The sequence below is a fragment of the Canis lupus genome, chromosome 36 (assembly GCF_011100685.1).
Source record: "Canis lupus familiaris isolate Mischka breed German Shepherd chromosome 36, alternate assembly UU_Cfam_GSD_1.0, whole genome shotgun sequence".
Classification (NCBI taxonomy): Eukaryota; Metazoa; Chordata; class Mammalia; order Carnivora; family Canidae; genus Canis; species Canis lupus.
Genome location: NC_049257.1, coordinates 20,404,605 through 20,420,496, shown reverse-complemented (window position 1 = coordinate 20,420,496; position 15,892 = coordinate 20,404,605). Strand labels below are relative to the sequence as shown.

General features: G+C 37.3%; 1 protein-coding gene across 4 annotated transcripts in view; it reads right to left on the bottom strand.

Annotated features, from left to right (window-relative positions):
• The window catches only part of MTX2 (metaxin 2), a 55,644-nt gene extending 41,252 nt beyond the window's left edge, over window positions 1-14,392 (bottom strand). For 3 of the 4 annotated variants that reach the window (XM_038584935.1, XM_038584939.1, XM_038584938.1), the window contains exons 1-2: window positions 14,334-14,388; window positions 12,231-12,242 (exon numbers count right to left, since the gene is read on the bottom strand). In XM_038584935.1, the coding sequence (XP_038440863.1) occupies window positions 12,231-12,242; window positions 14,334-14,373 (52 nt within the window). In that variant the 5' untranslated portion in view covers window positions 14,374-14,388. Of the gene's footprint in view, window positions 1-12,230; window positions 12,243-14,333 lie in introns of all 4 variants that reach the window. The other variant, XM_038584936.1, reaches the window with a different exon arrangement.
• Window positions 14,393-15,892: the final 1,500 nt, after the last annotated feature.

Genomic DNA, 15,892 nt, shown 5'->3' with positions numbered 1-15,892 from the left:
TATTATTATAAATGCTACTTTTGGTTTGGTTTGGGCTATACAAAATTAGGCTCATATTTAGGAATAATACCATGAAAACCTCAAGCAACATATACCATACATAGTTTTATATGCTGTTGCTCATAATATTATACATATACAGGGATGCATGGGTGGCTCAGCAGTTGGGCGTCTGCCTTCGGCTCAGGGCGTGATCCTGGAGTCCCGGGATCGAGTCCCACATCTGACTCCCTGCATTGAGCCTGCTTCTCCCTCTGCCTATGTCCTGCCTCTCTCTCTGTCTCTCATGAATAAATAAATAAAACCTTTAAAAATATATGTATTATACACATACATAAAAGCTAGTGAGTTTCAACTCACATACCAAAAAGGCAGTAAAACTAAATATTTAGTATACGTTTCTGTAAACTTTTAACAAAATAGAATTTCAGGAAGAACCCAATTAACCTGTGTAACACAGTTTTTTTTGTTTTGTTTTTTTTTTGTTTTTGTTTTTGTTTTGTAACACAGTTTTTAAAACAAAAGTCAAGGAAACAAAAACAAGCTGACATCAGCAAATTACTAAAAAATAACCTTTTAGGATAAACTGTATGGTCAGCACACCTATACCGTTTACATCTATATGAGAAACAATACCATGAGGTTCATTTGTTATAAAATCCTACATCATTGAAGATTCAATTATTTTTAAAAAGATTCAATTATATGCATCCAAATCTAATTAAAGCAATGAAGCATATAAGTAAAATTTACAAAAATTTCAAAGATACTGAAACTAAGTTTCTTGAGGTCATAGATATGTCCCATCTGTATAGGCTACCCTGATACTTGATTAAACCTACCACTTTGTTCCCTAAACATTCTGGCTAATCAAAATTTTACTAAACTTAATATTATCATCTATGCTAAAGCAATAGGGTGTTCTAATTAAAAATTCTGATAATTTTAACTATGGTTAGCTAGATTTTATATGTAATATACATGGATTACAAGTTTTCAAAACAATGCAGTAACATACACTTAGCATTAAGCACATACACGATATAATTTAAGTATTCTCTGATTAATCAGAAGTTACTTCACTATTGGGCAGTATCGCAGAGTTCTCATATGAACAGAAATTTATGTGTTCAGGTAAATGTTAATTTATTATCACTACCATGGATTCTCTAGATCTAATACAACAGACATATGTGAAAATAAAGAAATCTGGAGACATGTTACCTGATTACAAATAAAAATAAAGAAGCTGCCTACAGGGATCCCTGGGTGGCACAGCGGTTTAGCGTCTGCCTTTGGCCCAGGGCGCGATCCTGGAGACCCGGGATCGAATCCCACATTGGGCTCCCAGTGCATGGAGCCTGCTTCTCCCTCTGCCTGTGTCTCTGCCTCTCTCTCACATGAATAAATAAATAAAATCTTTAAAAAAAAAAAAAAAAAGTTGCCTACAAATACTGAAATCTCTGTTATTAATAAGAACCTAAAGATGGAAACTGGGGTGAAGGGGTATATTTTCCTTGTTCCAGAATATGACACATATTCCAACTTAGAAACTACTGTTGAAAATAAATTCTCAGGGATGCCTGGGTGGCTCAGCGGTTGAACACATATATGCCTTTGGCTCAGAGTGTGATCCCTGGGTCCTAGAATCAGGTCCCACATGGGGCTCCCTACAGGGACCCTGCTTCCCCCTCTGCCTATGTCTCTGCTTCATTCTCTGTGTCTCTGGTGAATAAATAAAATCTAGAAAAAAAAATTCTCAGAAAGTAACTGCCAAAAACATCTGGTGTTACCTTCACAAATAGAATCTATTATTTAAAAAGAGAAGGCAAATAGGTTGATAAAACCCTATATCTATGTCAGTTTAGCAGCATGACATTTTAGTGCATCCATGGACCAGGAGGCAAGAAATGGTAGAGTATGCAAGGAATGATCGACTACCCATCTCACCCATGAGCAGCTCAAAGCATACAAATATCACTGATTTAAGTGCATCACCCACATGAACCAGCTCAAGTAATTACATTTTAAACATGACATGGGACAAGAAAGAGCTTGAATGTCATTTGATAGAGAACCAAAAGTGAAAATCCTAAGTTGTGTGGCATGGTAATGGATCTACAAACCAACCGCGTAGGTACCTTTCCAGGAAACGAACTCTATTAACTGCCTTCATAAGTAAATCCATGAATCATGAACACTCTTATCCACACCTGACAAAGAACAATGCCTATTTCTCAGATTGGATAACATTAATGAAAGTCTTCTTTACCAAGAACGCCTATTACCTGAAAGACAAAGCCCCAAAATGCAACTGCTTTCCTATTCCTCTTTCCCAAGGTTAGGCAAGCCAAAACCGACCCATTGCCCCGATCATGTATAAAAGAGGGAGATTAAAAATTTTTAAATTACAGTGCTGACAACAGCCCTTAAAAATCTGTAGCATTTAAAAAGAAACATCTTACGTAATAATAAAACATTTTTATCTCTTACTAGTTTTACCTCCAGTGACCTAAAATGTTTTAAATCATAAACAAATTCAATAGTGAATAAAAGTTCATGACTCATCTATTTTCAGCTTCTACCACCAAAAACACTCCCCAGTGTGAAGTGCCTTATTAAACTCACCTTTGGGAAAGATCAGCCTTAGAATACATACAGAAGGTGAGACCCATTTAAATAAAATTTTAAAAATAAAAAAAAAGAAAGTGAGACTCAGGAGCACCAGGGTGGCTAAGTCGCTTAAGCATCTGCCTTCAGCTCAGGTCATGATCTCAGGGTCCTGGGATAGAGCCCCACAATGACCTCCTTGCTCAGTGGGAAGCCTGCTTTTCCCCTCTCCCTCTGCCCCTACCCCTGCTTGTGCTCTCTCAAATAAATAAATAAAATCTTTAAAAAAAAAAAAAAAAAAAAGGTGAGACTCAAAGTTTCTGGAAAAATTTTGGTAGGATATGGGGGACTGAGAGAGACTGTTGCTCAATGCTGTTAAGGTACAAGATACTGGTATTATTAGCACATCAAAAGTAAACTTTATGCCTAAAACACATCAACAGTTGGTGTGGCTCTTGGAATAAAGATCAGATTCCTCAACTTGACCTTACACATCACCCTCTCTATCTCTCTGGCCTTCTGACCTCACCGCACTCTACAATCTGGCCACACTGGCCTTCAGTCAGTTTCTGGATGCACCATGTTCCTTCCTGCCCCAGAGATTCATTTGTGCTGTTTTCTCTGCCCAGGAGCTATCTTCCACTGCTACTGTATCAGCTCAAACATGCTGAGATGTTGGTCTGGCTTCCTGGACGTGCCACCTGAGCAACTGCACAAGGCTGGTGCTTAGAAGGGCTCCACACTTGGTTTAACGTTCTCTTAGTCTTAGCATTCTTTGAGCAGGGGCCTCATGTGATCCTTTTGCACTGACTGGGCCCTACACAATATGTAGCCAGTCATGTCTTCAGGGAAGCCTTCACTGACCCTCCTTGAATAGTTCAAACACTCTTTACTAGCTTGACAGCAAGTACCACTTAATGCAGACAATATTTTTACACTGATTTGAGGACTGATTGTTTATTTCCCCTAATAGAACATAAAAACCATGAATCCAGTGTTCCTTTCTGATCTTTGCTTACCACTTCATCCCCAGAACTTACTACCTAATCAGTAAATGTTGGCTGAATGTTTTTTTTTTTTAATTTTTATTTATTTATGATAGTCACAGAGAGAGAGAGAGAGAGAGAGAGAGAGAGGCAGAGACACAGTCAGAGGGAGAAGCAGGCTCCATGCACCGGGAGCCCGATGTGGGATTCGATCCCGGGTCTCCAGGATCGCGCCCTGGGCCAAAGGCAGGCGCCAAACCGCTGCGCCACCCAGGGATCCCTTGGCTGAATGTTTTTATTATTACCACTATCAGTATTGTTATTATCCTGTACTGTTTATGCTAAGAATGCAGCACAGAAGATAAGGAAATTACATAACATGGCTAAAAAAGGGAAACTTGACCAAGAAAACTTTAATACTACAACCAGTAACACAAATATAAAAATATCAAACAGCAGCCTAAATGGTTGGCGGAATCTAATTCCGTTAATTACCTCAGCACTGACCCTAAACCTGGAAATGTGTTTCTTTGTTTCAGGTCAAATGTACAGTTTCCATTTGATATTACTGTTACAGCACTCCTAAAACCGACACAAGGCCTTCAATTATCTGACCTATTATCTCAGAACTCCCCTTTCCACACCCTACAATTCTAACCCAGGCACCACTGCTTTTTAAAATCTAAGTTCCCCAACAAAAAAAATATTTGAGCATTAGGCACAAATAGATTTAGAGATGACACGGTCAGTATTCCTAAGCTAACAAATCATGTACATTATAAAGCACACATTAAAAAAGAAAACAAAGTAAAAAAATAAGTTGAAATCCAAGCTCCAATACTTACTTTCTATACTTCAAACAACTGTCTTACGTAACGCAGGGAGTTACATCCCACTCCACTTTGAAAAATACCGCATTACTAAACAACTACTTATTTGACATTTTAGCAAAGAACCCAGCCATTCACATACCCCTGAACAAAAAGGAGTCCTCCTCTATTGTGCAAAATCATCTTTTTTGACTATGAGAAAAGGTTGGAAAGAACACACCTAAGTTAATACGGGGGGGGGGGGGGGGTAAAACAAGACCCTCATATCTTACCATAATACCTAAAATTTCCCCTATATACTTCAAACTTTCTCACTTTTGTGACTTTGCTCAACTTCTTCTCCTGTCCAAGAATAGTCCCTGCACCACCACATATCCAAATCCTATACCTTTTTCAACACCAAGGTTAAATGACACCTACATCAAGAAGGCTTTTTAACTGAACAAATCTAATTTTTCTTTTATCTATACTGTCTAAAGCAGTCTGCACTTGTCTTATATCCTATATTACTTTCTACTTTATTCTATTTTTATGTAAATTCAATTAGTCAACCTACAGTTCAGATGTAGAGTTCAGTAATTCATCAGTTTATTCTATTATTATATCAATATCTTATCTCTCTATGCAGTAAACCCCTAGAATGTGGAAATCCTATGGTCCTGAGATTATTTATGAAAGACTTGGCTTCTCGGGGATCCCTGGGTGGCTCAGAGATTTAGCGCCTGCCTTTGGCCCGGGGCATGATCCTGGAGTCCTGGGATCAAGTCCCGTGTCGGGCTCCCGGCATGGAGCCTGCTTCTCCCTCCTCCTGTGTCTCTAACCCTCTCTCTCTCTCTCTCTCTCTATCATAAATAAATAAATCTTTAAAAAAAAAAAAAAAAAAAGACTTGGCTTCTCAATTGCTCCAAACTGAATGTGGCATTTATAGTAACATATGTTAAAATAAGAACTACATACTAAGCTAGATTTAATTTTTGTCTAAGTATCACTGTAAGCTAATATCTTTATTTCAAGAGTTCCAAAGTAAATCTACTTCCCTTTCAGAAATTTTTTAATAAGAAACTACTATATCATTTCCATAACAGCAATAACTTACTCTGAGGTACTTAGTGACCCACATTAATTCATTACCTCAAATTAGAATGACATCTTATTCCTTAGCAAAAAACCCATGAAAGTTCTTACTATTTTTACCAAGAAAAAACACTGACATTTTCTCCACTCCTGTAAGTATTTAAGTTGGGAAGAACAGTGTTTAAAAAAAAAAAGAGAGAGAGAGAGAGGGAGTGCCTGTGTGCCTCAGTCAGTTAAGCACCTGATCCTTGGTTTCAACTCAGATCATGATCTCATGGGTCACAAGATGGAGCCCCACGTGGGGCTCTGTGTTCAACAGGGAGTCTGCTTGAAGGTTCTCTCCCTCTGCCCTTCCCCTCACTGGTACATGTACACTCTCTCTCTCTAAAATAAATGGATAGATCTTTTTTTAAAAAATTAAATAGGGAAAAAAAAAATTAAATAGGGGCAGCCCTGGTGGCGCAGCAGTTTAGCGCCGCCTGCAGCCCAGGGTGTGATCCTGGAGACCCAGGATCGAGTCCCACATCAGGCTCCTTGCATGGAGCCTGCTTCTCCCTCTGCCTGTGTCTCTGTCTCTGTGTGTGTGTGTGTGTGTGTGTGTGTGTCTCATGAATAAATAAATAAAATATTTAAGAAAAATAAAAAATAAATAAAAATAAAAAATTAAATTAAAAATATATTGAAAAATAAAAATAAAAATAAATTAAAAATTAAATAAATAAATAAATAAAAATTTTAAAAAGAGAAGATACATACTCTTGGACTTTTGAAAGCTATAAGATAAAAATAAACAAAAGCATATATAAATAAATTAGTGTCAGAAATGCACACAGGGTAAAATAATACCTACGCCCCAAAAAATACATATTTGCTTCTCATTTAATTATCTTCAAAGTATCTACTATTTTTAAGCTTTATCAACCAATACAATATAACAACAACAAAAAAAAATGTACTACTAGTCTATTATGACTTATAGCGAAGTACTACTGGCCCATAAATTCACATATATATATGCCTTCATCTGTTACACATGCTATATTTTACCTATAGTATTCTTTCCAGTCTCGCTTATTTTGGAACCAAAGTGGTTAAATGATAGTTTTGGGCCACAGAAGGGGCAGATAATCTATCCATGCCATTCAATATAGAGTATTTCACAGCATGAAAGTGCTATGACCTAATAAAAAAGTCTAATTCCAAAGTCTATTTCTTGATGATCTAATCTAAGAGGACCAGAGAAGGGCCATGGAAAGAAGTGCCCTGTGTTGCTGTTTTTTAAGTTCTGCGTTCTTAATGCACAACATGACTCTTCTGGCATATGAATGTAGGTGAAGACATAATTTGTAGAATAATAGGCACTAATATTACATGCTGCTTCAGTACTGTCATATTTCCAATCCATCAAATTGATTAATGTTATAATAACTCTACACAACCCTATCATTTGTGCACTAATGAAGTCAAACCCAGTTTATCCTTAGGCAACTAGATTCCAAAAGCTCATAGATGTCATCTCTTCAGCTTCCTAAGACTATTTAGACAGTGTTATACAAAAGGAATAAGAAACATGTATAGCCTATCTCCAAATTTGGATGGCTTTCTGCCAAAGGTATAAATGCAAATACTACTGAGAAAACAAAATACTCAAAAAGCATTTGGCAGCTCATAAACATGGACAGGTTACTGCAAGACACAAAGAGAAAAGAAGGAAGTAAGTTTACTAGTTTGACATAATTATTATGCTGATGATCTCTGTGATATCAACACTGACACCTATCAAGTTTTAGGCAGTTATGATATAAAGCTTTCATTTAAAATAGATTTTTAAGATGTTTAGACTTACAGTATGATGACATGGGACTTTATCAAAACTAGAATTTTAAGAACTATGTGTTAGATTTAAAGCAATTCAATCTACAAACTATAATAACAATTCAGAGATAATACCATATTCCAGAAAATACTGATCATGAAAGTATTAAACAGCAATGGCCCTGAGCTACTGTTTCACAGGGGATGTTTAATGATATCACACAGGGTGTATATGCAGGAAGTGACTCTTCCCACAAAAAGAATTTAAAACCATTCTCCCATCACCTCAATAGTCAGAGAACAATGTTCATGTCAGAAAATGGCTCACTTAGGAGAACACAAGTATCATGTGGCACATGCCACTTCCACAAACCTAAAAAAGCTGGCAAGTAAGCATTCTTTAATATGGTAGTAAGGCTACTTGTCCTAGTCCATTTGGGCTTCAACAACAATGTACCACAGACTGGGGGCTTACACACTACAGAAATTTCTTCCTCACAGTTCTGGATGCTGGAAGCCCAAGATAAGGATGCCAGCATGGTCAGGTTCTGGTGATGGTCCCTCTTCTGGGTCTCTGACTTCTGTTCTCACACAGTGTAAGGGGCTAAGGAACACTTTGGGATCCCTTTTATATAGGGGCAATTAAAATGACCCAAAGTGAAGGCACACGAATAATATGATAGAATTACTATCCAAGACAAATGAGTTCTAATAACCTGCCATTCAGAAAGCAGAGGATAGAAAGCAAACAAGTTCAAAATTCAAGAAAACTATAGAGGGCAGAACTTCCCCCCTCACAACCAAAGTAAGGCCCCAAATAAAATAGAAAATAAGGAGAATCTATCTCCTTCTGGTCAAACACTACCTAAACTTCTATCTAGGTAGATAATGATAACGATGATGACGATGATAAGAGCTAAGATTTCCCAAGACTGACAAATGTTATATCCAGAATTCATAAAGAACTTTTACAACTCAAAAGACAAATAACACAATTTTTTAATGGGCATAGGATTTGAACACTTTTCTCCAAAGGAGATACATGAATAACCAACAAGCACATGAAAACATACTCAATATCATGAGTCATTAGAGAAATGTAAGTCAAAACCACAATGTTTACTACTTCACGCCCACAGAATGCCTATCAAGACAGGAAATAAAAAATGTTTAAAGGGTATAGAAAATTTGGAACTCACGCACTGCTGGTAGGAATATAAAAAGTTTAGCAGTTTCTCAAAATGCTAAACAGAATTCCCATGACTCAGCAATTCAACTCCTAGGTATTCACCCAGGGGAAATGAAAAAAAAAAAAAAAAAAATATATATATATATATATATCCACACGGAGACTTGTAGTTAAATGTTCACACCAGCATTTTTAACAACAGCCAAAAAGTGGAAGCAACCCAAATGACCATCAATTGAAGAATGGATGAACAAAATATGGTATATCCATACAACAGAACAGTGCTTGGTAATAAAAAAGAACCAAGTATTGATACATGCTGTAACAGGCATAAATTTTAAAAGCATTATGCCCAGTGAAAGAAGGCAGTCACCAAAGAAAACAAATTGTATTTATTCCATTTATATGAAATGCTCAAAACAGGCAAATCTACAGAGATAGAAAGTAGATTAATGGTTGTTTCAGGCTGGGAATAAGAAACAAGACTGTAAATGGGCAAGGGATTTCTTTTTGGAGTGATGGAAATGTTCTACAATTTGATTGTAATAATAATCACAACTCTGTAAATATCCTAAAAAAACTGAATTGTATACTTTAAAAGCATATGTAAACCATACCTCAATAAAGTCGAGGTAAACAAAATTTTAGGACTCTTACTGTGTTTATTGTGCACTTAAGTGCTTGACATGTTATCCATCTCACAACTTTATGAGGTATACACTATTATTATTATCTGTATTTTATAATAAGAAAACTGAGGCACAAGCATAAGTAATTTGCTCAAAGTTACAGTGTTAGTTAGCAACAAGAGCCAGGGTCTGACCACAGGTAGTCCGGCTCCAGTCAGTGAGCACAAACTGTGTTAGCTAACCTCTTACATAGCCCGCAAACATTCTTAGGTAATAATTAATTAGAATTTAAAGCAATTATAATCATCCTACAACAGTAGTTCTCAACCCTTAGTAAAAATGATCTGTGGAACTTCATAAAATTACGTATTTCCACCAAACCCTAAACTCTGAGATTCTAATACTGTAGAGAGGAGAACCAAGAATCCAAACAGGCCCCAAAGCACTCTGATGCAGATGGTCTATAAAGACTACAAAAAACAGACTATCCCTGATACACAGAATACACCTGATATAAGATTAAGTTCTTTTCACCTCTTTCATTCACTTCCCTCAGAAAACGTGGTAGTAAGGACCTGTGTGGTTTAATTTTATTCAAGACGATTTTTGTCCATCTTATTCTACTTAAATATTTGCACTTGTGGCTTAAAGCCATGTTTTAAAACATGCCTTAGTGACAGGTTTCAATTTTATAGTGTTCCAGAGTAAGCCTTTAAGATTAATGAATGGAGGTCTCGCTTATTTTGGAACCAAAGTGGTTAAATGATAGTTTTTCCATTAGATGTAATCAATAAGGAAAGTAAAATTAAGTTAGTCATTATGAGGCTTGAACATGAGCCATCAAAACCTATCTATGTGAAACTGGAGATCAATTTCAAAATGGCATTCAAGGATCAATTTCATAAAACTAACAAACTTCTGGAGGTTAACAAGGGTCAAGAAGACTAATTCACAACATCAACAAGCCAATAACTGAAGCTAAAGTGAATACATGTTAAATTTAAAGCCTTCCATTCTTTCTTAGTAATAAGTAAACGTCTTCTTCTCAAATGGTCATATTTAGACTTTGTTGCATTATAAAAATAACCAGCCATTTTTCATTAATTTCCGATAAAAAAGCAGGCCAGGGCAGCCCCAGTGGCCCAGCGGTTTAGCGCCGCCTTTGGCCTGGGGTGTGATCCTGGAGACCCGGGATCGAGTCCCATGTCAGGCTCCCTGCATGGAGCCTGCTTCTCCCTCTGCCTGTGTCTCTGCCTCTCTCTCTGTGTCTGTCATGAATAAATAAATTAAATTAAAAAAAAAAAAAGCAGGCCAATTATGTGTGATTGTGAATATACATGAACCTTGTAACCAAGACTCAATATCTGAATTCTTTTTAAAAAATGGTGATCTGAAACTGATAAAGAAGAAACACTGACAGTAGGTCTGAACTTTTCTCAGAAATGGAGATGAATATGAGATCAATAGCAGAACTATACAGAACAGCTGGTTATGATGAAAAGTGCAATTTCTGGCCAAAACAAAAAACAAAAAACAAAGATGACAAACAGCCCCGCAAAAGTATCAGACCTCAACAATGTTAACAATGTAATATTTAAGGTGTGATAGTTCTCCAAATCTAAATCTAGAAAACGGAAAATAGATGCCCCTCAAACTAAAGAGCAATTCTCCCACTACTCTAAATCAAACACAATCACTGGTTAACAACACCTATGTTTTGGGACACCTGGCTGGCTCAGTGGTTGAGCATCTGCCTTTGGCTCTGCGTGTGATCCCAGAATCCTGGGATCTGGTCCCACATCAGGTTCCCTGCATGGGGCCTGCTTCTCCCTCTGCCTATGTCTCTGCCTCTCTGTGTGTGTGTGTCTCTTACGAATAAATAAATAAAATCTTTAAAAAAAAAAAAAAGCCTATGTTTTAAGTATCTACTATGTGCTTACTACTCTCAGTACTCTAGATAAACTCCGTCTCTCACATCAAGTGAGGTGACCACTCCTTTCTACCTCCTTTCCATTCCTCCTTCCTCACTCCTCCCAGCTAGTCATGAAACAAATGACCCTACAGAACATTTGATCTGTCCTTGTGCCTTCTAAAATCTTGGCAAAACTGCAAGATAAAGAAACAAAGAAACAAAGAAAGAATATAAATATAGCCCAAACATCACAGAATCCCTTCAGGAATAAGAGCATAGGGATGGAAAAATCCTCAGAGACAGAGGAAAGATATATATTAAAGGCATTTAACTGAACGAACATAGGTTTTTTTATAAACTACCAAAATATGATAAAAAGCCAAATATGAATATAAAACGATCATTGCTCCTCAGGATCTAACTCTGTTGAATGGGTAGGGGGAACAGAGCCTGGACAGAGAATGGGGGGAGAAGAACAGGTGACTGATACACACATAACCACTTAAAATACAGTAAGTCAAAAAAATATAAAAAATAAAAAATTTTTAAAAATAATAATAAAATTTTTAAAAAATACCGTAAGTCAGGGGCACCTGAGTGGCTCAGTCAAGCATCCGACTCTTGGTTTCAGATCAGGTCATGATCTCAGGGTCATGAGATCAAGCCATGCAATGGGCTCCATGCTCAATTCAGAGTCTGCTTGTCCCTCTCCCTCCTCCTATGCCCCTCTCCCTCTCCTCCTCCCCCTCATGTGTGCTCTCTCTCCCCCTGCCCACAAAAATAAATAAATAAAATCTTTTAAAAATACATTTAAGGGATCCCTGGGTGGCGCAGCGGTTTGGCGCCTGCCTTTGGCCCAGGGCACGATCCTGGAGACCCAGGATCGAATCCCACGTCAGGCTCCCGGTGCATGGAGCCTGCTTCTCCCTCTGCCTGTGTCTCTGCCTCTCTCTCTCTCTCTCTCTCTATCATTCATAAATAAATAAATAAATAAATAAATAAAATACATTTAAAATACAGTAAGTGAATACAGGTTGTGTAGGGAAAAACAGATCTTAAAATCAGATACATATAAGTTCCCCTCCCAACTCTACAACTTATTATCTGAGTGTCCTTGACCAAGTTGCTTATTAACCTATTCTTACTTCAATTACTTCTTCTGTAAAAAGGGGAAATGTTACCTACCTTTTAAGGTTGCTGGAAAAATAAAATTAGATAAATCATATAGGTGCCTTATACAGTCTCTAGGTCACAGAATATATCAATAATTACTATTAACAGAAGTATCAGACCAGAAGTACATATAAAATACTATAGGAATCCTCTTAAGGAAATAACTAAATCTGTCTGAGGAAGACAAGAAATAATCCACAAGAGGACATAAAATCTGAACTGGATCCAAAATATAATTAGAAGTGCACAAGACAGGGGCACCAGGGTGGCTCAGTCAGTTAAGCGTCTGCCTCTGGCTCAGGTCATGATCTCAGAGTCCTGGGATTGAGCCCTGGGTATAAAAGCCCCTTCTCCCTCTCCCTCTGCCTACTGCTCCCCGTTTGTGCTCTTGCTCTCTCTCACTCCGTCAAATAAATAAATAAAATCTTTAAAAAACAAACAAAAGAAGAAATGTGCAAGACAGAAGATGAGGGGCAGGGAGAGGAGTTTGAGATATTTACTGAAAATCTAACACCCCAATTCAGTTTGAGAAGTGATAAAACGTGCTCAGTAAAGACTTCCTAAATTACCATTTCTATTTATCAAAACACCACTTTATATTGAAATTATCCATTTCAATGGATGTGTCCTACACAAGAAAAGTAAGTTCATCAAAGGCAAGAATTGTTTTATTCTTCTAAGTAAGCCAGCACTTAGCAGAGGGATCTAGTGCAAATTAGGTACTCAACCTAACAAATAAATATATCCCGCTGGAAATCAAGCAGGTCTTTTGCTATCTAAAGTCTGAAAGATATCTGGCACCAAAAGTTGCTATAATTCTGGAAATAAAACCATCAAAGCAAATTAAGGACTGATAACATCTCAATAATATGTACTAAATTCAATAGCGGAAAGGAAACTCATAAACTCACTTGCTCTCCAAATTGCTTAATGGTTCCTAACAATAGGTGCACAGCCCAATCATCTATAGAGTGTTTTAAAAATAACTTGCCCTAGAGCTGCCCTCAACCTTCACATATAACAGGCCTTTGGGGAGAAAAAAGGGAACATGTGTGCAAGTGTATGCATGAGGTTTGAGAAATGCCATGCAATAGAAGCATGGCTTGTTTTAGAGAGCTCCAAAGATAACTGATTATAATGCGTGACAACACCCTACATTTACATACCATTCTACCTACACCCACTCCTATCCACCCCCATCTTGTTTGAGAACTTTAAATGGGATTAGTCAGTTCCCAGATCTAATTAAAACAGACTCAAATGACCTCTACGCACCATATATCGCCACCTTGTTCACTGTGGCATATTACCTTCTTAAAGATGGCCACAACAGTGTATTCTGTCCCACGAGCTCTTCTAGAATCTCACCAACACCCCAACTACCCCATCCACCCATCAGGAAGTGAAGTTAAATCCCCTTTCCTTGAATCTGGCCAGACTCAACTCTGTTGTGACCAACAGAATATGGCAAAAGTGATGCTTCAAGATTTCCAAGGTCATAAAAGGTGATGCATCTTCTCTGATAACTTGAACACAGGCCTTTGGAGCACTGAGTAAAATGTCTGACTGCTCGGAGGCTCCCAGGCTTCAAGAAAGCCCAGGCCACATGAGAGGCCATGTATAAATATTCCAGAAAACAACCACAGCTGAGTTCCTAGTCCGCAATTCTTAGATCTGTGAGTGAAGAGGCTTCCAGATGTTTCCAGCCCTCAATTGTTGGATCCCAAGCCTTTGAGTCTCTCTACCTGAGGATCCAGACATTGCGAGGTAGAAACAAGCCATCTCTCTTGTGACTTGTCTCAACTGACCCAGAGGATCCATGAACATAATAAAATGACTGTTTTACATGCCAGTTGTGATGTGATTTGTATAGTACAATAGTGACTGAACAGTCTCAGTTTTGATAGTTACTATTAGTCACAGATCTATCATTAAAGACAAAATTAAATATTAATCCTTCTGAGGCCTGAGAATTCCATCTAAATCAGTTACCAAACTGACTCCTGACCATGTTACATTTATAAATTCTACTTTACTGCTTCAGGCATAGATTTTGACATTTCCACCCTCCCTTTAGTCAGTGCCATTTTATTAACCCATTATCTTGAAATTTACCTTTCTGAACTCTCACTCTCCTATTTCCTGACCACATCATGTCTCCCTGACCTTCAGTCCTCAGAATTTAGAACCCAGTGACTACAATGGCTTACCTCCATCAGAAACTCTGGTCTGCTGGTAGTTGCTAGATTATTCAGGAAATGAGAGAAAAAAAAAAAAAAAGAATCCAAGAGAAAAATGATTTAATTATGCTAGCTAAACTCAGAGCTTACTATAATCTTTTTATAAAAAGTAGATCAGGGGATCCCTGGGTGGCTCAGTGGTTTAGTGTCTGCCTTTGGCCTGGAGTGTGATCCTGGAGTCCCGGGATCGAGTCCCGCGTCGGGCTCCCTACATGGAGCTTGCTTCTCTCTCTGCCTGTGTCTCTGCCTCTCTCTCTCAGTGTCTCTCATGAATACATAAATAAAATATTTTAAAAAATTAAAAAATAAATAAAAATAAAAAGTAGACCAGTAAAGCCATTTACCTATGATACAAGGATAATCCAAAACAGTAAATAATGAAAAACATACTTTATATGTATCTCTAAACTGCTTTCCATGATTTCTAAAATATTACCTCCCTTTCTAAATATTTAATATTAAAATTAATCTACCTCTTCAAACAGCCACAAAATGACAGTATGGGAAAATCAGTACAAGTATATACAGTGAGAAGGAGAAATCTGTTTGAGAAGAAAATACATCGAGAATAATTCACAACCTGGGGTGCCTGGGTGGTTCAATCGGTTAAACGCCTGCTTTCGGCTCAGGTCGTGTTCTTGGGGTTCTAGGATCAAGCCCAGCATTGGGCTCCCTGCTCAGTGGGGAGTCTGTTTCTCCTTTTCCCTCTATCCACAAACCCTCACCTGCTTGTGCTCTCTTTCTCTCTCCCTCAAGTAAATAAATCTTAAAAAATAATAATTCACAATCTCAACTAAAAATAAATGTAGATTACCACATAGTTAACATTACATAACCAGTTTCATTCACTAGTCAAACCAGCATATGAAACTGATGAATGGCAAAAATTACAAATATAACAATGTCTAATGAAAAGAAAGAAGGTAGCTTTTACTTTCACATTATTATTAACGCAGAATCTTTTTTTAATTTATAAAATAAGAAAACCAGAAATTTATCATTCATGATGCTAAACCATCCCCCTATAATGTAAAGGCGAATCAAAGAAAAGGAGGTCAACAAAAAGCCAGATCATTAAAGCTTCAGCTGCCAGTATTACCTGTAGAACACTGGAGTAATGATGGCGCTCTTCCCACCTAACAAATGATAAAATTCATTTGTATGAAGTTCTAGTAAGTGCTCTAGTTTGACCAGGTAACGAAATATGACATGGGGGCAATTCCATGACAATATCTAAAGATACTATATCTCCTGCAATAAGTATATCCAACAAACTCTTCTGAAAATCCAAATACAGATTAAGTCATGCCAAAACTTCTTTGACTTATAAAAGTTCTTAAAGATAAAAATATATAATCAGCTCAAAAACATAGCTAAGTGTATAAGCAAAATGAAATGCTTTTTACAGTTTCCATTTTGCTAATGCAGTTACAG